We start from the raw sequence: 22,793 nt of genomic DNA, 5'->3' as shown, positions 1-22,793 counted from the left end.
GGAGAGATATGGAGGGGAAAATGGAACTAGAGAATTCAATTTGCAAATATTTAACTATTTGCTATTGGTTTGTGTCTTATTTTTTAGTCCTCTCTATCTTGTTTTAAACCTTGAAATATTACTTTTTAGGGGATCCTCGAAATAATTATTCACAATGAAATGGATCGTATGATTTCTTATAGAAGAGAAAACTAGGCATTTCATATAAAAGGATTAATACAATGCAGAATGTCAAAATAAAGCAGAAAGCCGACATTGTATATGACCACCTTAATAAGATTATGAGCAACCATATTAGCCTCACACATATTTTAATATATGAAACCAAGGTGTTAACAAAAACTAAAATCTGAAAATTTACTCAATTAAATACTCAACCAAAGACACCTTAAATTGCACGACTGTAACATTGTTCATAACAAAAAACAAGTCCATAACAACGGTAATTCCACACCGTGAATAAATGATTACACATAAACAATGTTGCATCACTGTTTCCGACCAACATATTCAAACAATAATACATCCCATACTATATGCATAGTAAGTTGTTTATTTCGGGTCTACATTAATTCACACAGAAGAGCCGAACATCAATCAAATCAATGAAATGCAGATTAATTTTCAGAGCTGCAAGATGTGTCCTCCCGAGATAATTCTTGCTGTCGAAGTCTCTTCATTTCCTCATAGGCCCATTCAAGTCCTGGGCAGTAATGAAGAGGAGGATTAAATCTGCTATCATTGATATCCGGTGGCAAGAATGCTCCATTCTCTACCAAGAATTTCACAGCATCCCTATTCCTCTCTTTAGCTGCAATATGGAGCGGTGTCCCTGGTTTAAGGAGAACAAAATCATGAATAAAAAAAAATCAAAATTTGGAATTTAGACAGATAGATATACTAATATGGAAGTCTATATGGGAAGCATAAAAACTTACAGCCACAAGCACCCTTAGTTCTGGCATCAATATTGGCACCACGCTCAAGCAGTTCATCCATCACTCCGAGATGACCACCTTCGGCAGCAAGGTGGAGAGGGGTCACGCCTTTAGATTTTGGGCCCCATGCAGTCACATTAACATCCATTCCTTCGTTGAGAAGCTTTTTTACCTGTTCAGAAACAACATTATAAATATAAGTAGATGCTTCCCTTACACTTCAAGTGTGATAATTTTCTACTCTTAAAGGAATAATAAATCATATATAATCCAACAGTTCATGAATCATCGACTAAAGTAAGCAAGGAAAAAGATTAAACACAACAGAAATTAGTAGCAAAAAGTTTGAATATTTTGTAAACACAGCAATGAAGGTGTAAAGGGTGACTAGTGCACAAGGTTTTAGCTCCCAACATGCATCGGGGAATTTGGGGCAAGTTGGTTGCAAGCATCAACGGTTGCCTACAGTCGTATCTCATACCCAATAACGACTGTTTGTTAATGTTTACACAACCAGAACTGTGTCAACTGGTCTCATAAGACCAGCAATCACTTCGGTAAATTGCAGTAACCATAACCATTCCTTGCACCTTTTACAAGAGCTGTATAGAACATTTATACTTAAAAATCCTGTTAGGTCCGTGTGAACAATACTGCGTAACTTCCTAACTAATTGCAACCATCTAAGGATCTTGCAAGTCACGCAACCTCGTCAAACAAACTTGTCATCCATCTAGTCTACACCTTCTATGTTGGACCACTTCACACTCTACAAATGTATATACTACATGTCTGACAGAATCAGAGTCACACTTCTAGACTGGAGAATACCCGTTACTTCTACAAATTCACCAACCCCTGGTCACCCTTAACTCATTAGTCATAACTTCTGACCATGAATCTACAAACAACCCCTCTCAATGCTATGCTATCAATCTAGAGTTATTTGGCAATACACATAGCCCCATCTACAGCTGCTCTGCACATTGTTTGACATACTGCCAAGCCCCTCTTCTGGTCATAACTGTCCAACATAATGTGCAACTGATTGTCCCTTCCAATGTTTAACTGTACCAACGACTTTCAATTGCAAGTTATTTGCTCCAATATAGCACACTGTAAAATTGCTCTATACATTGTTTGCATACTGTCCTGCCCCTCTTTAGCCCTGTACTATTCAAATTCAACCTAAGAATAACCTTCCCTTCTCAGTAGATTCATCTACGTTGAGCCTCTATGTTTTTGAGAATACATATGTGTACCTCAATTCATATAGCTGGATTATGTGACAAAACTCGTTTCATATAGCTCGATTATGTGATAAAAAAGTTGAGAGATATGCTACACACCTAAATCTCAAGAAAATTGACCAATAAAATGCAGAAACTAACCTTATCTCCTAATGATATTATATTAAAAAAAAAACCACCTTATGTGAATATTAGACAAATATATGATAGATATGTAACCAAATGTTAAAAAAAACCCTCCCATCTACAAAATAAAATATGGCTTTCAGTAGGAAACAAAAGCCCCAAAATCTCATAACTGAAGCCACTCAAACCAAATAAATCTAAGTAAAGGGCACACTTGAGTTTTCCTTCTTGCACATTATTTATCTTTGTGCACGTCAAAATGAAACTTACCCTCATAATAAAACATTCATATACATACATTTCTCGAATTTTATCCACAAAATTCCGAAGTAAAACATAGTCAATTTGCATAAAAAAATGAACAAAAGAAAATAACTTACCAGCTTAATATCACCTTTCCTTGCATAAACATGAAGTGAGGTCCAACCTCTATCATCAGTATCAACCCCAGGCCTCAACAACCTCCTTCGCGAAGGACTTTGTCGCAACGAAATTGGCCTCTCCTGAAGCATGTCTTCTCTCACAGAAATCGCAGCAATTATGATAACAATACTAACAATATTACAAATTCAAAAAAAAAAAAGACCCAAACCCTAGATTCTCAAAGTAAGGGTATTGAATTGAATCCTCCGTTCAAAGAAAAACCCTTAATAACAAACGCTGAATCTGAAAAGAGTCTTTTTTTACATGATATTGAAGGAAAAAACAAATTGGAGAGAAAGGGTTTCGAAATTAGAAGATAATAGGTTGTTTAACGAAGAGAATTAACGAGTCTGGCGGGAATGATTGGCCAAACAATAAGGTGCAAAGGGATTCAAGCCGGGTCCGAAAACACGAAGATTGTGAACAACGAAGATTGGATTCATTATAATTGGTAATCGAATAAGGGTAAAGGAATTGGGGAAAAGGAAAAGGGAACGAAGGTGGATCGAATCAGATGAATCCTGGTTTCATTTGAACGGAGAAGATTGAGATTGCAGAGTTGAATGGAAAAGGGATGAAGAAAGAGGAATATGAAACCCTAGGAGAAGGAGAAGGAGAAGATGTAAATTAAGTTTGTTTCCAATTGTGCGTTTCACTAATCATTCCTTATATATCTCATTTATCTTTTCAAATACTTATTAAATTTAATTATTCCTTTTTTATTGATCAAATCTTTTTGTTACATAAATATTGGTCAAAATCTTTTAATTATTGTAATTATTTGGTTAGATTGTTTCTATCCATAATTTTTATTCAAAAATTTATTTTAAAGTGAATTAAATATTCAAATTATTTTTATGAAAATATTTGATGAGGAAATATTTCCTCTCTCAAAAAAATTGTTTGCTGAAAATTCACTCGTGAATATTACTCTCGCTCATCTAGGCATGGCAATGAGGCGGGTTGGGGACGGATTTTACATTCCCCGTCCTCATACCCGATTCTCATATACTTGCCCGTTACCCTACCCATACCCAACGGGGATGAGAAATTGAACCTCATCCCCGTCCCCGACGGGTTTGGGTATCCCCGCCCCATCCCCGTCCCCGCATTGAATAATTTATTTTAATAAAAAAATAAGTTTTTTTGCAACCCATAGAGAAATGTTGTAATGCATTATCCAACAATATGTTCACTTTAACATTTGTTAGACCGATTGATTTAGTTTCTCCTTTAAATATCAATGGTAGTTTTTATAACACAACAATTATCAAACAATATAACATGATATATCAACATAAAGTAATGTTCTGCATTCGGGATGGGTTTGGGTATGGGTTCGGGGTGGGTACCTATATATTCGTTACTCGTCCCATACCCGTGTGTTGAAATCGGGGAAAACCCAAACCCATACCCAAACCCAGTCAAAACGGGGAAAACCCGTCAAATTGGGTTTGGTTCGGGCGGGTAACCACGGGTATGGGTTTTGTTGCCATGCCTCATATTTATCAGCAAATATTTTTTTTAAGTTTATTGAATAATTAATGTATCTAATTTTTTTTGAAAGAATTAATGTATCTAATTTATATTATAGTTTAAGTACATTAATTATTTAATGGATTAAAAAATATTTATTTTTAAATATGACCGTATGAAGTATTTATTTTTGTACAAATTTATTACCAAAAAAAAACACATTAAGTTTAAAAATCCCCTAAAAAAACACATTAAATTTACTCAAAGAAGAAGAATATAACACGTTTTTTGTTTGTTTTTGAAAGAACGTTAAGTTGCAAAAGTATATTTATGATAAATTTTCAGAAGTTTGCCTTGAAGAAACACCGTTTCTAATTTTATTCTTTTTAAATAATCTCTATAATAATGTATACATTGGCAACTCTACAACGTTGCTTAAGAAAATATAAAAAGGAAGCACTCAACCACCCCAATTAAAATGTCTAGGTCCTAAATTGATAAGTTCGGAACAAGCTCAAGCTTGTCATTTCATATGGCAAGATCACAAGATCATACAAGACTAAAATATTAGCTCAACTTTGCTACTTCTATATGGTTTGGTGAGGTCCTATAAAGAGTTTAAAAAGTAGGACATTTTAATACATATTTTTCAACCATGGGACTTTAATATTTTGTTCAAAAGTAGATTATTTAAAACAAGGGAATAATTCCTTAAAAAATATCTAATAGATTAATTAAAGTGATAAGAGACTTAGACATCACAAGTAGATAGTCAAAAGTAGTGTAGCTAGTATCGAGTGTTGACTTGTAGGATCATACAATTCTACGATTCACAACACATTGACTGTGCTTCGACTTTACTTCGGTTCGGTTTTGCTATGTTTCCTATGTTTTTTGTTGTTGTCATTTTCCCTTTGTTTCCTCTGTTTTTGTTCCGTTTTCCCTATGTTTTCGTTATTTTGTTGCTTGGTTCCTCTATTTTTCCTCTATTATCTATGTTTTTATGTTTTTCCTCTATTTTCTCTATTTATTTCTCTCAACTCTATCAATAACCTACCAATTATACTTACAAACCGTGTTACGTTCCTTGTGTTTACGTTATTTCACCGGTCGATCGATCCTACGTAGGATCTCAATCCAGACTACATTGGTCAAGAGTTTAATTTCTGAATTATTTTTGAAAAAAATCTGATTAAAATGAAAGAATCCATCGTATGTATCCTACATGTTCTTCCTACGAATATATGGTAAAACAAAATTCTAAATTTTTAACCAACACCTATTTTAATCTTGAAGTAATAATAGCTGTTTAGTTTATTTCCAGGCAAATAAAACAAAAAGCCCGACATGAAGACACCGACTTTATCTAAATTTGCCGTAGTAAGGAGCATCATTTACACCGCCAATAATCAAGGAAGGGCATAACCGTAAACTCATATCACCGTTTTCCAGAAAAAAGAGCATTTTGAAATTTTGTCATAGTCAACGATTCCTCTCTTGTCGACAAAGAAAACATGTTCTAAAATCTAAACAACGCAATTTTCTTTTCCTTTTCATTTTTTAGTTTCAGCACTTCCAATTTCCCAAAACCCTAATTTCAATCAACACGACGTCGTTGTGACAGAAACCGAAAATGTACGGCGGCGGTGGTGGAGACGATGCTCTGGCAGCTCGCCTAGGAATAGTACCACCGTCACTTCTGATTCCGACATCGTCGTTGATGTCTCCTGCGGCGGTGAGAGAGGAGAGGGTACCAGCTCAGCCGCAGTGGAGTCAGCAGGAGACAAGAGAGTTCATAGCGATAAGGGCGGAGCTGGAGAGGGATTTTACAGCTTCGAAGAGGAACAAGACGCTTTGGGAAGTGGTGAGTTCGAAGATGAGGGAGAGAGGGTATAGGAGGAGTCCTGAACAGTGTAAATGCAAGTGGAAGAATCTTGTTAACCGCTATAAGGTATCTTTCTCTTTGTGTTTTGAGCCAGGGGCGGAGCCACATACATCCCAGGGGATGCAAGTGAACCCCCTGAACCTTGTATAATTACACCAATAATATGTATTTTATTGATCTTGAACACCCTGGAATTTAGATCTTGAACCTGTTTGCACCATATTACTTTCGGGAGGCACTTCAGTGCCTTTAAAGCGGGAAAGGCATGTGACTTTGGATGTTTGTGAGCCTTTGGATCAATCCTATACTTAATGTTTTGCCATGTGGTCCCTTATGTTAAAAAAAAAAAACAAAAAGAAATTGGATTTTATTTCCACGCGCACAATGGGTTCCTTCCACACACACCATCTCCAAATAATCACCGGACACTACCGGCACCGTCGCCATTGGAATCTGAAGAACAAAAACAACAGATCCATGATTCAGCTACAAAGATTATTAATAATGAAGAACGTTCTACAATGATTTCTTCATCTTATTCTTCAAGAAAACAAGAACAACAACAACCTCAAACTTCTCAATGATTGCTTTCACTTGATGTTTTTCGTGGCCTCACTGTTGCGGTATTCTCTCTCTACCTTCCTTATTTTGCTCTATGAAGATTGGTGTCGGCAGGGAGAATAAAGCTCTATGAAGAAGAAGAAAACCAGTACGACCATGATGGAAGGAGACGGCGATAAAGGAGCAAAGTGCGGCGACGAGTCAAGATAGAGGTGGGCGTCGTAGTAGATGACTGAGATCTGGTGATTGATGACAGGTGTTGGGAGGGAGAGAAACCAGGGAAGACTCAACGACGGCGAGCAGTGTCGGCGGCTGAAACTAACGATGTGAGGAAGAAAGGAAGGCGCGTTGTGTTCGGTTTTGTTTCAACCTTTTTGGATTTACAGAGCTTTTTTTTTTTAAATAAGAAATGCCACATGGCACTACTTGATTGGTAGAATGGCAGGTGCCTTTCGCGGGTTAAAGGCACTGAAGTGCCTCCCATTACTTTCCTCTCTCCTGTCAAAGTCCACTTTATTGCAGAGTAACACTTCTATCTCTCATGAACTAAAGCTGCCGCAATGACAACACAACAAAATTTATTAAAGCATAAAGCATTATGTGAGATGTATTCAAAATATTTTCACAAAAAAGGCACAGTTAAGGTATCGAACTCAAGTTAAGCCTGAAAAAAATAGCTCTTTGCCAACAAGCTCTGAGAATACATAAGACTTAACTTGGTCCAGACTTAGCATTGAGAATATATATAATATTTGAAATGCTTATGATATTTAATACATAGTATTAACAGAGAAAAATTGTAAAATATAGTACTTTTTTATTAAATAATTTCAACATATATTAAATTTTTATAATTTTAGTATTGATATTACTATCATATATCTCTCAAGAAAAATAATTATCATATAGAAAAATTATATTTATCTCAATATTTTTTGGATTAAGTAGTTTAGTGGTTAGAAATTCATCTTTTAAGGTGAATAAATGGAGGTAGTTTAGTGGCTAGAGATTCATGTCTTAAAGTGAATAAATGAATGAAAAATCTAGAGTTTGAACCCCGATTCATACATATTACAACATCCATGCCAACTTAGTTATATTTATGAGACATATTTGTCTCAATATACATATACAAATTAATATAATTTTTTTTAAATTAATCTGAACCCCCTGAGTCGGGGTCCTGGCTACGCCACTGTTTTGAGCTTTTAGGGTTTATGATCATTTATAATTATAATTGATTGAAATATGCATTTGTAGTGTTTAATAATGTAGTTGGAGAAATGAGTTGCAGAAAGACATAGTTTTCGATACAACACTGTGATCGTTTGATTCCAATTTAGTGGGATAAGTGTTTAATAATGTTGTAGTACTTGTGATTTTTAATCATAATGCATTGTTATAGTTTCATTTGGAAGATGAACTAACAGGGCAATCTCATTATCTTATATCTCAGTTTGTTTTTAGGTTTAAATATGATTCTAGTCCACACAATTATAACATTTTTTGGTTTCAGTACGTTTCAATTATGTCCCTGCAAATTCAAAATATTTTTTGTTATAGTCTCTGACATCATTGTAGACATCATACGTAGCCCAAGCCAACGTTAGGGACTTGAACAATTTTTGAATTTGTGGGGACTGAATCTAAACAAAAAAAAAAAAAAAACTTACAAAGACTGAAAGCATTAATTTTTTAATTTATATCCAACATTTGTTTTTATTACCCTTTGAACTGTGGATAAATAAGTATGGACCATAATGTTGCATTGAGTTCATATATATGAAACGTTGTGATGATTGGATTGAGTTCATGTATATGAAACATTGTGATGATGTGATTTGGTTGGAGGGTGTGTGTTATGGATTGGGTCAGGACCCATATGAACTGGACCTCATTGTGTGAAGTCCAACCCTAACTGGAGTGATTCAAAAGCTATCCACATCACTGCACAATCAATCCACCAGTGATCCACCTACTGCGGCCCATTTCACGTGCACCATTATGTGCCTCAACCAACTTGCCCATCAAGAAATCTGAGATCACTCTTTCATAGTAATGATACACAACATTTCTTATCGCTCACTCAACTCAATCAAATGCTAACTTGAGCTTCGGAGTGTGAGCTCAATGCTTGAAAGTTAAAACTTGTCAGTATAGCTTTTTAGTCCCCAAGGTGTGGTTCAATTGGTTGAGCTGAGACATTGAAGGAGTTTGAAAAGGAGATCTAGGATCAAATTTTGAATAGTAATATAGCATATTAACAAGTAACATTTGCTTATCAAAAAATCAGTACAGCTCCTTCAACCTGCCAAACGGTCACACTAGTGCATATTTACCTCCCCTATGCATATGCAAAAAAAACCCCAATATGTATGATTTGGTATTTGGTAGTTCAAGTAAATGTAATCATGTTGTTGGGTTAATATCATTGTGCATGCAACTATGCATCAATTTTCTTTTATTTGAAATGTAGAAATAAGCTATATTTTGAATATTGGGGAATGTTTGCTTTACTAAGTAAAAATCACATGATGATGTTTATGCAGGGAAAAGAGACATCTGATCCAGAACATGGCAAGCAATGCCCATTTTTTGAAGAATTGCATGCAGTTTTTACCGAAAGAGCACATAACATGCAACGGTTACTTCTTGAATCCGAAACTCGTTCAGCTCAAACAAAGAAAGGAGTGAAGAAAATAAGAAGTGGAGACCGATCCTCTGACGAATTCTCAGAAGATGATGAAATTGAAGATGACAGTGAAGAGGAGAGACCTGCGAGAAGCAATACACGTAAAAGGAAAGCTGGCAAAATTGCAACGGAGAAGTCTTCAAGGGTAAACAATGCAAACAATAGTACTAGTAATATTCAAGAAATGCTCAAGGAATTTTTCCAGTACCAACTAAAAATGGAGATGCAGTGGAGGGAGGTGATGGATAGGCGGGCACATGAAAGACTGTTGTTTGAACAGGAATGGCGGCAGTCAATGGAAAAGCTTGAGAGGGAGAGATTAATGACTGAACAGGAATGGAGGGAAAGAGAAGAGCATAGGAGACTGAGGGAGGAGAATAGGGCAGAGAGAAGGGACGCTTTGTTGACGACCCTTTTAAACAAACTCATTCATGAATCTAACTAAATGAGTCAACTGGATTGGATTCTTCACAGCTGATTTATTTGTTGTTTCAATTTAAATATATGATTTTAAGTTTGGCAAAGAGAATGAACTAAATTTTATAGTAGCTTTTGATTACAGAGAATTATGGAAAGGAGTATTTGGTGAATGAAGAAAGGAGTTAGGAAAGGATTTGAATACTATAGGAGTACATGAATATTTTCTTTTGAAAGTTGATACAGGAAAAGCTTTTGTATTGATTATTTAGGGATACATCTCTTGGGCATCAAGTCCAGGGATATGTTGGTTGTAAAGCACATTGTTTCTGTATGATTCTCTTTACATACCTTATATATTGCCCTCTTCACTTTTTATGTATTGCATAGTGGGATGATTTTTTTTTTTTTTTTTTTACATTCATGCCATTCTCTATAAATTTGACAAGAATCAATTCTAAGGAACTCTGTCCAATCAATTCAGAATAAAAAATATATGATTGGAAGTTCGGAGTCTTTGGTTGGTATTTCATGCCTTTGATTTGCTAGCTTATGTGATGCATGGCTGAGTTTTATACTCTATAGGCGTTTCGAGCCGATGTTACATCTCGATGGTAATATTCAACATACTGAAAAAATATAGGATCCTCAGAGGAACCAAATATACAGAAAAATAAATTTGGAGGAGGCCTTCCATTGAATATCTAAACTTGCTACATCTTCCTACCTATAGTTCAGGGACTGGAACAAGCAAAACGTATAGTTAGTAGTGAGAGCTAAATAGAGGTATTCAAGTTTGAAAACAAACTAGTTATTGCAGACAAGTTCCTAGTTACCGTGATGCTCAAAGTGGTGAGTGAATCACTTTTTAGGCCTATATAATGTTTGGAATGGACTCATCAGTATTGTGTTTGTGAGAAGACCAAATCAAAACTTGACATCATAAACCAGGACATCAAGGCCACTACAGCGAAAATGTCAAGCTTTGATTTGGTCTCCTTACAAACATAATACATCCTTTCCGCCATCTTTGAGGATAAAAATTCACCAGAAACTATATAATTGAAAACCAAGAGGCTTATGAATAAGATGATAGCTATTGAAGGGGAAAAATCTATGAATGAGTGGAAATGAAAGTGGTTTAGAAGTTAATTTATAGAGAAAGGAGAGTGAAACAAAGAAAATTATGAAAGAAAAATATGTAACAAAATTAACGAAGGCTAAAGATACAATGAAAATTGAGCTCCCAATCAAATTGTAGATGCAGGACCACTTGCTATTGCAGTGAAAACACAAATTAAGGGCATGTCATTGTACAAAGAGTGAAAATTATTAGATGTGCATAGTCTAAAAAAAGATAAGCATACAAAGAGTCCTAACTCAATTTTCTTTAAGAGCCATACACAAATTAACTTTACACCATCATATTTTAAATTTACAACCCTTAATTATATATGAATCCAATTGGGATAGTAATAGTAATTGTACAATGACAAATTAACATTAAGCATTCAATACACTCAAATAATTCACCTAGTGGATGAAGAAAATAGCAAAGCAACACGTGAAACCAAGGGCTATGTCAAACGTCAGTTTCTCATCTTTGAATTCAATACAAAAACACCCGCAAGCTTAGCAAGCAAGTATAAGAAAGCAAAAAAAATAAAAAATAAAACAAATTCTTGTAGCATGTGACATTACAGCCAAACATGATTTTGAAGTAAATATTCTTGTTCATTAAAGCAAGATGGTGTAAGGAAAACCAAACAACAAATTAAGGCTCAAAACTAGATCAACCCTAGAAAAAAATAACAACTTGAACTACGGGGTCGTCGGGGTGTCAACATATTTTTTAGCAAGTGTGAAAATTTATGTATTAGTGCAGGCAGGGACGAAGCCAGAAAGGGGATCGAATTTAAGAGTTTAACTTAATAAAGAAAAAATAAATTTTTAGTATATGCATAATATATTCAAGAAATTTAAGAAATCATATGATATATCCAAAGTTAATATGTATCCAAAATTATAATAAATTTCAAAGATATAAGAAAGATGAACTGACAAGATTAAAGAAGATTTTTGAATAGTAAAGAAAGAAAACGTGAAACAACAAAATGCACATGTAAGAGGATGAATTCAAGATAAAATCACGAGCGTTGAATCGTTGGTATGCGAGTGCCTAAAAAACAATGCTTGCAATAAGTAAAACAATTTGAGCAAAATTGTAACAAGGACTCATAGATTAATATTCGTTAAGGATTAATATTCTTTTGTAAATTGCAAACAAAACTTTACTTTATTTTTCATTGTTATGCATTCTAAATAATAGTTAGTATAATTAAGCTTAGAAATTTGAGTGTTCAAGGTTAATTAAATTGAGTCAAAAAAAAGTTCATTATACAACATCATATTAAGTTAACATAAAATAAATAGTCACAAAAAAAAAATATAATAGCATATTAATATGAAAAAAATTATAAAAATTTGGAGGGACCGTGGCCTTTGTTGATCCCCCTTCTAGCTCCATCCCGGAATGCAGGAAAAAAGGTCCGTGACAGTGCTGGTGTTTTTACATGTTTTCATTGAGTGTATTTTCTTCTTCTATTCAGTTTTAAACATGCTTTCATGTGTATTAATAATTTAGTTACTGAAAGAATTTCTTATTTTATTTGAATGGCTAACACTAGTATAATTAATTGTTAGAAATATTGGAAAAAGACTATTCAAGTATTATCACACTGAAAATAGATTAAGTTTGAAAAGTCCTCGTGAGCTTAGCTCAGTTGGTAGGGACAACGCATGGTAATATGCAAGGTCCGGGTTCAAACCCCGGCCACCACCAAAAAAGATTAAGTTTGAAAAGAGTTCATAAAGAGTGGTGCCATACACTTTATGAGTTGTTTTGTAAACATGAGTTAAGTCAAATAAAAAAATAAAAACAAATCTAATAAGAAATCTAATAAGAAATGTTGGTGGAAAATCGTTATGGTTGAAATTATGGAAGTTTATGGTCTCTAAGCCACTTGGGAAGCTTGAAGACCAATATCAGTCTCTCAGTAGGTTCCTTTGTTAATTGTTCCCTTGTTTGTGCTATGATCCCTTGTTTCTGACCCTTACCTCTACAATTCAGTCGAATGGAATAAACACCAAATTTTATTTATTTTGTGTAAAACAAATATAAAAATATTTCTCACAAAAGTTATTTAGAAATATTTAGTCGGAAAAAGCTATCTAGAAATATTTTCAGTGTGAAGAATGTGCTACAATAGTGTGAAGAATCACGATACTATCACCCTAGCCCAGCAACCAGCTGAAAATGTTCAACACCAGATATACATGATTCTTTTGATGCTATCAAATAACATTTCAGAAGTCAAATTGTAAAAATGGCGATATTAGGAGCGATACTCTCGACATTCAAAAACATTGCATGCACAAGACATCTAATACTGGCATTAAAGTGTTACTGCTTGACCAATCAGTTTAAGTATGATCAGTAACTTGTAGAGTATGAAAGTAAATTATTTCATAGAAAGGAGTATTACAATTTACAATATATGTGTAGAGTTGACTATTTCATCAAAATTGAGGTATTCAAGTTTGAAAATAAACTAGTTATTGTGCTTGTGATAGACCAAAACAAAACTCAGATCAAAGACCACAACATAGCAGCCACTGCAATGAAGATGTCAAGCTTTGGTTTGGTCTCATCACAAGCATAATACCTCCTTTCTGCCATGGTTGGAGACAAAAAATTCACCAAAAACTATTTAACTAAAAAGAAAAAGAAAAAAAAAAACTCAAGAGTTGTGTACTTATGAAGCTAGTGTAGTGTTGGAGGAAGAGAAATAAATGAATGGAAATTAAAGTGGTTAAGAAGTTAATTTATAGAGAAGGGAGAGGGAAACAAAGAAAAAATGGAACAAAATTAATTAAGGCCAAACATACATTAGCAATCAAATTAAGGGCATGGAAATACTTGCAATCATAGATGCAGGACCACCTGCAAATTTGCAATTTCCATGGAAATACACATTAAGGGCACGGCATTGCACAAACAGTGCAAATTATTAGCTGTGCATGGTCTAAAAAATGATAAGCATACAAAAGTCTTAACTCAATTTCGTTTAAGAGCAATACACAAACTAACTTTATACATCATCATATTTGAAATTTACAACCTTTAACTATATATGAATCCAGTTGGGATACTAATAGTATTTGTACAATGACAAATTAACATTAAGCAGCATTCAATACACTCAAATAATTCACCTAGTAAAACAAAAGGCTGTGTCAAGTGGTAGTTTCTCATTTTTGACTTCAAAACAAAAACTACCTGCAAGCATAGCAAGCATGATTTTGAAGTAAATATTCTTGTTTACTGAAGCATGATGTATTGATGTTAGTGCATGAGAAAAAAGTCTCAAAACACTAATAAGAAAATATTCTTGTTTACTTAAAGTAAGAAAAACCAAACAACAAATTAAGGCTCAAAAGTAGATCAACCTAAGAAAATTAAGAACTTGAACTACGGGGACTTCTTAAATTTTTTTGAGCAATTTTTTGAGCAAGTGTGAAAAATTATGTATTAGGGTAGGAGAAAAGGTCTGTGACAGACAGTACTGGTTTACATGTTCTCATTGAGTTGTGTATTTGTTTGTTGTTTCATATGTATTATTAGTTTGGTTACTGGAAGAATTTCTTCTTCGTTTATTTGAATGGAAAACGCTACTAAATAACTTTTCTCTAGAAGAGAAATGTTAGGATCACACCCTCTAACACATGAAAATATTGGAAAAATTCAAGTTTCACTATGAAAAGAGATAAAACATGAAAATAGTTTGTAAAAAGTGACACCGTATAAACCATTTTGTAAGGATGAGTTAGATTGAATCCAAAACCTTTTAAAAAAATGTTGAGAGGAAGATTTTATGATGCAAATTATGTAGAAAGAGTATATGGATTTATTATGCTATGTTACATAGATGAGGTGAGCCAGCAACGTTAGAAGATTAATTTGGTTGTTGAATGAAGTGTAATAAAATGCAGGTTAGTTGGGTAAAATGGAACATAGGGTCACATTCCATTTTTTGAGTATTTTATGATGGAATAAAACAACATTTGTATAGAAATTAGAATAAACAGTGTAATGAGATTGAATGGATGTCACCACTTTTCACTTTATTCCATTCTTTTTAAATATCCAAACAATGATATATCATCAACCTATAATTAGAATCAATAGAGGTTAGTGCTAAAAAAGGACTAGCCACCCCAGGATTCCAAAACATTATGTGAGTGATGCAAATATCAGATTCAGTGTTGTAAAAACCAGAACTAAAAAAAATAAAAAGAGAGAGAGAGGAAAAGTACAAGGGCATGAGGGGAAAGAGATTTAAACAACCTTAATGCCTTTTAGTGAATTACAACAACAAAAGAAATGAACATTCCACCTTTTTAGCATAACCATAATATTTTCATTTTGCAGTTCCTTATTGTTATTTATACGAAGGAGCCTCGCATTTTAGGAGGCGGTGCAAAGGGATGTTACTTCATGCAATGTTGCAGACTTCCTTAAGTTGGCCTGCACTGATACAACCGGATAATATTCTCATAATGACAGAAGCATCTTACAGTAATGCACATTTAAAAAACATACTAAACATAGTGCAATCTGGCTTGGAAGCAGAAACATAGAGACACTGAGCAAATTTTCTTTTGGAACTTCTGTACTATTTGCTCTAAGGATCACTAGCTTGACTCTGCAGGAGGTTTCTCCTTCGGATGTTTGGAGGCATAATGATCAGCAAGTTGATTTGGATTTGCAAGTTGAACCTGAAAAAGAATGTCAAACAGTATGAAGAATCCTGATAGATACACAAAAGTTCTCACTAGATTTTATAACATTTAAAATTGCAAAACATCTCCACAAACACATGGTTCAATAACATACAAAAAATTCCAGAAAAAAAGTCTAAATTGAATGGCCCCATTAACCTATTTAACCATAGTGTCACCCTAGAACGGCCACCAGCTATACATGATTCTTTGAATTGTAGCGAAGTAACATTATAGAAGTCAAATTGTAAAACTGGTGATATCAAGAGCGATACTCAAAGACAAGCATAAGAGTATTGTTATTTGACCCATCAATTTAAGAATGATAAGTAACTGGTAGAACATGAAAGAAAATTATTTCATAGAAAGGAGTGTTACACAAATGTGTTGAGATGAATATTTCATCATAAGAAGGAACAGTTGTCTCTACAACTCTATGCACATGTTTCTCTTACCGTGTTCCTTTTCATGGAAGAATAAGGCTAAGGTGGTATTTGGTATTAGGAATGTTTTAACCTGAAATCTGAAGTGGGAATTAAGTTTTTCAAGTTTGGTACAAGCAGTAAACAATGTTTACAAGCATAAGAGATGTCCAAGATCTAGACATGCATAGCCATTACACAGTCATATTTCACAACATAGCATCTAAAAGAGATAGATTTATACAGATAATACCCTATAAAATATCCTTGATTCAGCCACTCTTGCCCCCAGTTAATTATAGGCACCTGAACAACATTAATTATAATACTGAACTTGTATCAAAGTATTAGTTTTCAATTCCTTATACCTCGATATTTATGTTTCAAACGAATATAGAAGACAATTGAAAGTTTTCAACTCCCTGTTTCTCAAAAGTTCTTTCACCCCACATAATTCCTGCTAATATAGCAAGGTTGAACTTATACAGAGGTTGCTGCACAGGAATAATCCTCTTTGCTAAAGAAATATACACCTAATTACTTGTTCACAATAATTTATGCATTCCTAGTTGATCAAGTAAATACAAAAAACTACGCTTTTAAAAATAAAAACTATGTCTTTTGTTGTGCTTGATGAAAGGGACTCTTGCCAAAATGGTCAGAGTTATTAGGATGACACAGGTTCAAGTCGTGGAATTAGCCTCCTGCTAATGCAAGGCAAGAAGACTGCATTACTATAGAATCGAAATGGATTTGATCCTTCCCTGAACCCACCATGGCGGGGACTTAATAGCATCCAGTTTCCCTTCATGGCCTCTATTGTGTTTAATCCCTTCATGGCCTCTATTGTGTTTAATGTAAGTTCCTACAAGCTAAGAACTTTCATCACAATGAAAGCTCTGATGTAAAGATATGATAGGTCAACAATTAGATAAACACGACCATTTGATCACTACTATTGTTGAAGACTTAATAGCATCCAGTTTCCCTTCATGGCCTCTATTGTGTTTAATCCCTTCATGGCCTCTATTGTGTTTAATGTAAGTTCCTACAAGCTAAGAACTTTCATCACAATGAAAGCTCTGATGTAAAGATATGATAGGTCAACAATTAGATAAACACGACCCTGATGTAAAGATATGATAGGTCAACAATTAGATAAACACGACCATTTGATCACTACTATTGTTGAAATTTGGAGCCTCTATTGTTGAGATTTGGAGCCTAACTCACTCTTACAAAACCGGTTCGTGAGGTGAGGATTACCTCCTCTATATAAACTCTTCTCAAGAGTCTTATCTATCCGATGTGGGACTTGGGTTTTTCCCAATAACTATGGACATGTTTGGATTGGCTTCTTTGAGCCTATTTATTGGCATGAACACTTGTGAGACTGTTTGGACGAGCTTACGAAAGCAACTTATGTCATGTCAATGCTGTTTTCAGCTTATTTCCACAAATTTTCTTAGATAACTTATAAAAACAGCTTATAGATCATATGAAAGTAGTTCGATTTTATTTTACCATTTGCTATAGAAATAACTTATACATAAACACTTATTATAAACGCTTAATTAGGTTGTTTGTCTAACCAGGGATATGAATAGAAGAGATTTTACGAGTTTCTTCTTCTAGGGTATACTTCAGCAGTTCAGTTTAACAAATGAAGTATGAGATGTTCTATTTCCTAGAGACAGGGTTTTGCTTGCCAACCCACATATCTAAGAAGCTCTTAGAAACTTTCAAGCTTATAAAGCATGTTCTTTGAAAACCAGGTATCTCTCAGAATCACTTCAATTCTGAAGAAAGAAGACAAATTATAAGAGAACCATATCACAAGCAGCAACAAGCGAATCAACACACGAAACTCACTACACTACGAAAAAGGATATAATCAAAAAGATTCAAGCTTCACTTTTGTTGGACCGTCATCTAAAGCACAGCTTGAACCAATAGAAAGAAGTTTCAAAAGTAATTATAGCTATTGGTAATTATGAGCCAATGCACTTGGCCACTAATTATTTTTTCCAAAACTAATAGTCAAATTACGGGATTTGTTTTTCCTCTCTGTGTTAGAATTTAGAAAAAATAAAGCAATCGGTGCAAATAAAGGATCCTAATGAATTCTCCTATTAACACCTTAAAACTGCAAATACTTTCTTATCTTACAAGAACAACAATGCTTTAGATCTAAGCTATGTTTGTCACTAAAACTTAAAAAGTTAGAAAAGATCATAGCAATTACAACTACAATGCCACAATTAATCCAATTCCAATCCCTAGCACAGGTTGCAAAATACAAATGTTTCATTCACATGACTTTGGATTGCGGCCCCAATATCGGATAGGAGACCAGAAAGAAACCGTTTATAAAAATAATAGTAATTTTTAACTTTTAGTTTATGTACCATTTAATTGATGATTAATTTCAATTGTACAGCGAAAAGATGCATGAGAGATTATCATAAATCACAATAAATGAAGACAAAAATAGGTATATCTAAATAAGATAGCTGAACAAGTTGCTCTGATCATATGTCCCACCAGGGCTACAAGCCAACAGCAGAAGCATGCCTTTAAATACATTATTCAAAAAGTAATTATGGGCTGAATTGCTAAAGTACAAACCATTAGTTGGCAAACTGACACACAAAGCCAAATAAGAGCAAAATGCAACAAAACAGGACATTATCTTCAAAATAATTAATATTCTAGCAGTCAAGCTTATGATTATTAATAGATCAATAATTGAATCATTTAAAGCCTAACCAATTAGTACTTCTAGCAACACTTGCATCATCAATGAGGCCACCCATTTAAGTTGTGCTTAAATTTTAAAATCAAACCATCATGGAATGAAACCTCAGTAACACCAACACTTCTGATCGAAGGTGTGTCCGACATGGGTCAGTGTCAGACACCGACACTGACACATGTGAACTGTGATTACATTAAATTATGTTATTTCCTCAAATTATAATATATATCCATGTCGTGTCTGGTGTTCGTGTCCGTATGATAACTCATTCAATGAAATTTGAAAACACAAATAAATGAAGAATTAAAAAGAAATAAGCACGACCAGATCTGTTAAATGGATGCAATAACATAACCCAACAACAAATCACTACATAGGTCATCATATAACACCAAGTAGCTATTAGGGGAAAATCCAAAATGGAAAAAAATAGAGACCCAGTAATAAAAATTTGATTTTTTTAGTTCTCATGACATGATAGAAAGAAGATGAAGAAGGAAAAAAAACAAACCTTGCAAATGGGGCAAGTGATTTTGAGACCAGCACCTCTAGCTTCAATCTGAGAACCCTTTGATTTCTGATTCTTCTCTGCGTTTCGTTTCTGCGCTTCGATCTTCTGCTTTCCCCGCGTCATCTTGTTGTTTGTGATCGATCAAACTTAGAAGGAGAAGAAGAAAAAGAAAAAATGTGAAAAAGAATGACCAATGAATTTGATAAGAACAAACATGAGACTTATGTGGGCCCACTCTCTAAAAAAAAAATTGTTTGGTCCCACCCTTATGAACTATTTTTTTTTTATTTTTTTATAATTTATGTTTATTATTTTTTTTTCACAAAATGGAGATTGATTTCGGAGATAAATGAGATTCATCATTAAAGTTTATCTCGTACGACATATGTTTTATATTCAGATCTAGTATCTAAGTAGCTTTCTTCTTTTTTGTCAAAAAAAAATGTAGCTTTCTTCTTTAAAAAAAAAAAAAACAAGAAGAAGAAGAAAATCTAAGTCCCTTTTTATGTAAAAACTACTCCAATGCCTAAAAAAAAGAATTAGAAACCAAGTAAAAGTAGAGTACCAATAAGGCATGAGAGGAAATTCAAAAATGTGAAATTGGCATTTTTAGAGAATGATTGTTAATAGGCTAATATGTCAACAATTTGGTTAGCTTCCTTAAACACATGAACCCAAGTGACATTGTATTGATCATGCAATTTTTCATTAAAAGCAACTACTAGGGAGTGACGCAAATAAGAACATTAACATTCATTTCGAACAAGATGGAGGGTGGTTTGAGAATTCAACTGCATTGTAATTTTCTGAATTTTTTAATGTCAAACCAATGTTAAACCATGGAAGTTGAATCACAATTCCACAACAATCTCCTACCTTCTTAGAAAAATGAATATAAAAATAACTAAGTAGATTTTGAGAATCCCTTCACAAGAAGTGTGCAAATTTGAATCAACATAACCATCACGGTTAAAAGACACAAAATTGTAAGAGGAATGCAGCGACTAAGGGTGTGTTTGGGAAGAGGGTTTAGGAGGGGAAGGGAGGGGAGAGCTCACTTTTATTTTTTAAATTACGAACAATGTAAAATGTCTTTTTAAGATAAATTAAGTGTTTTTGAAGTATTATATGATCATTTATCATGTTGTTAATTCAATTTTTTAAAAATCATTTTATAATGTCTTTAAATTAAAAAAGGAATGTAAGTCCTCCCCTCCCTTCCCTTCCTAAACCCTATTCCCAAACACACCCTAAAAGAATGATATGCGAGGGTCTTCAAAAACATTATTGTTGTTGCCAAATTTTCATGAGTTTAATTGTGGTGGGTTGACAGTCCAAAACAATTTTGCACACACGACCAATCAAAACACTTTAATTTGTCACATCAATTAAATTATTGTTCTGTTTTTAATTGACGTGGCAATTTAAAATGTTTTAATTGGTCGTGTGTGCAAAATTGTTTTGGATTGTCAACCCACCACAATTAAACCCAATTTTCATTTACCCTGAAAAAATAAACTTAAAAAAATATTATAAATAACTTTTTAATACATTTGAATCTTGGGAATATATATACTTTTTTTTAGAGGTGGGAATATATATACTTATTATATATAGAATATGAAAAAAAAATGCTTTAAAATAAAACATTTTTCATCCATCAAAGAATATGTTGTTAAAATTATTAGTTAGTTAAAAAATTATTAGTTAGTTAAGAAATCGACTAATAACATTCAAATGTGAGTTATTTGTCTTCTCCAAAGAGTGTTAAGTGTTGTGTTGGATTTTTTGTGAGCTACCAAGCTAAGAAACACATAAGTAAAACTAAGGAGAAAGATAGACAAAATTCTGCGAAAATAGATTTGTTGAATTGATCGTGTGTGTTAAAATGAAGGGAAATGTTAACTTGTGCACTTAAGGCACAAGTTAATGAATCAAAAGTATAAATTGTTTATTGGAATGTGTGAATTTCATTTAATCTTTGACTTTTTAATGAATTGAATGCACACAATTTTAGAGAATATTTCCTATTTTGGTTTTCTTAACATGTGCCCTAAGAGCATAAGTTAACACCACCCTAAAATGAATTGTACAATAGGTATTTATAGGCACAACTATTTCTACTAACCAAAACATCATACTACAAAAATTGGCTTTGACTTTGCCTTATTCAGTTATTTTTGCGGCTATAGTGTGTTTCTTCTTGTTTTTGGGTGTGTGTGTGTGGTGCCCGACATTTGGCTCGATCTCTCCATGCCCCGTGACTTTTATGTTTCTCTTGTCCCCGCGTGTGCAAATCATGCCTCTGTAAAAACAATTGTTCCAATTAGTGGAGCTGCAAACAGTAAACACAAGCAAAATGTTGAATTGTCAAATTTCATGTTCATTTGACTGATTCTGACACTCCTACCACCTTCTTGGACTTGAGAAAGATTTGCCTATTTCATATTCAGATGTTTATAGTTCTACTCCCTCCGTCCCATATTACTTGACCTATTTAGAATATTTGCATTATTCATGTAACATGCTTTGACTCTATTTTTCTACTAATATATAAAAACAAAATATAACATATAAGATGTTGTTAGATTCGTCTCGATTAATATTTTCAAAATATCAAATTTTCGTAATTTTTTCTACTAGATTATTAAAGAAATTTAAGTTTAAAATTGTTCATTGGCATACGTGACAGAGTCAACTAGGTCAAGTAATATGGGACGGAGGGAGTATTATCCTTCACTCGTCTACTAAAGATATGATTAAATATAATTTAATTGCTTGCCGCGTTCGACGAACAACTTAATTTTATTTTAGGTCTAAACTAATAAAGTTATATATAATTAGTTATAAACAAATCAATTTTCAAACAAATCAAATGTATGTGGTATTCTAAAATCTAAATATATTTTAAATTAAATAATGCATATCTTAGAAAAGATGGATGACCACTAATAACACAAGGGGATGATGTGTTCTTAAATTGATTTCTTTTTTATGATGAAAATTCAAATTTCATTTTTGCGTGAAATGCATAGTCAACCCAAAACAAGTATATAATCTAATATGGAGTATTGTTATGGATGTACGAGTTGAAAGGAAATTAATTTACAGATAATCAAGTATAGCAATCATAAGATAACATGAATGCTATTTTTCTTGTTGAAAATATAACATGAAGGCTATTGAAGGGTGAACAACCAATAATTTTTAAGAAAAGAGGTTTAGAGGCTATGAGTTAAATGAAGTGTTAATGTCATATGATATCACTTCTACTATAGAAGAATTTAAGCAATAAGTAAAAAAAAAATATTATATACCCACGAGAAAAAATGTTTAAAACTCCTAAGGCAAAACTAAATTTAAATTTAAATTCATAAGTAATTTAATATGAAAAAAAATGGCATCAAATAATTGAATATTTTGTATTATATATCCAATAAAACTCTAAGATAAGAGAATTGTCAAAAAAAAATTGAAAAAAATTAAGTCGTAG

At 33.4% G+C, this 22,793-nt stretch overlaps 2 protein-coding genes across 2 annotated transcripts; one reads left to right on the top strand and one right to left on the bottom strand.

Annotated features, from left to right (window-relative positions):
* Nucleotides 1–365: 365 nt before the first annotated feature.
* Nucleotides 366–3,377, bottom strand: LOC146920500 (phytochrome-interacting ankyrin-repeat protein 1-like). The gene is made up of 3 exons (XM_085713911.1): nucleotides 2,695–3,377; nucleotides 939–1,110; nucleotides 366–832 (listed from the first exon to the last, which is right to left on the bottom strand). The coding sequence occupies exons 1-3, from the start codon at nucleotides 2,824–2,826 to the stop codon at nucleotides 618–620; spliced, it is 519 nt and encodes a 172-aa protein (XP_085570037.1). The 5' UTR covers nucleotides 2,827–3,377; the 3' UTR covers nucleotides 366–617.
* Nucleotides 3,378–5,665: 2,288 nt separating this feature from the next.
* Nucleotides 5,666–10,146, top strand: LOC146920499 (trihelix transcription factor GT-3b-like). Its single transcript, XM_085713910.1, has 2 exons — nucleotides 5,666–6,164; nucleotides 9,209–10,146. The coding sequence occupies exons 1-2, from the start codon at nucleotides 5,847–5,849 to the stop codon at nucleotides 9,794–9,796; spliced, it is 906 nt and encodes a 301-aa protein (XP_085570036.1). The 5' UTR covers nucleotides 5,666–5,846; the 3' UTR covers nucleotides 9,797–10,146.
* Nucleotides 10,147–22,793: the final 12,647 nt, after the last annotated feature.

Source organism: Medicago sativa, chromosome 5 (assembly GCF_051527215.1).
Source record: "Medicago sativa cultivar Bolivia chromosome 5, Bolivia_mono, whole genome shotgun sequence".
NCBI lineage: Eukaryota > Viridiplantae > Streptophyta > Magnoliopsida > Fabales > Fabaceae > Medicago > Medicago sativa.
The sequence above is the reverse complement of the archived record's forward strand: the minus strand, read 5'-3'. Positions and strand labels throughout refer to the sequence as shown.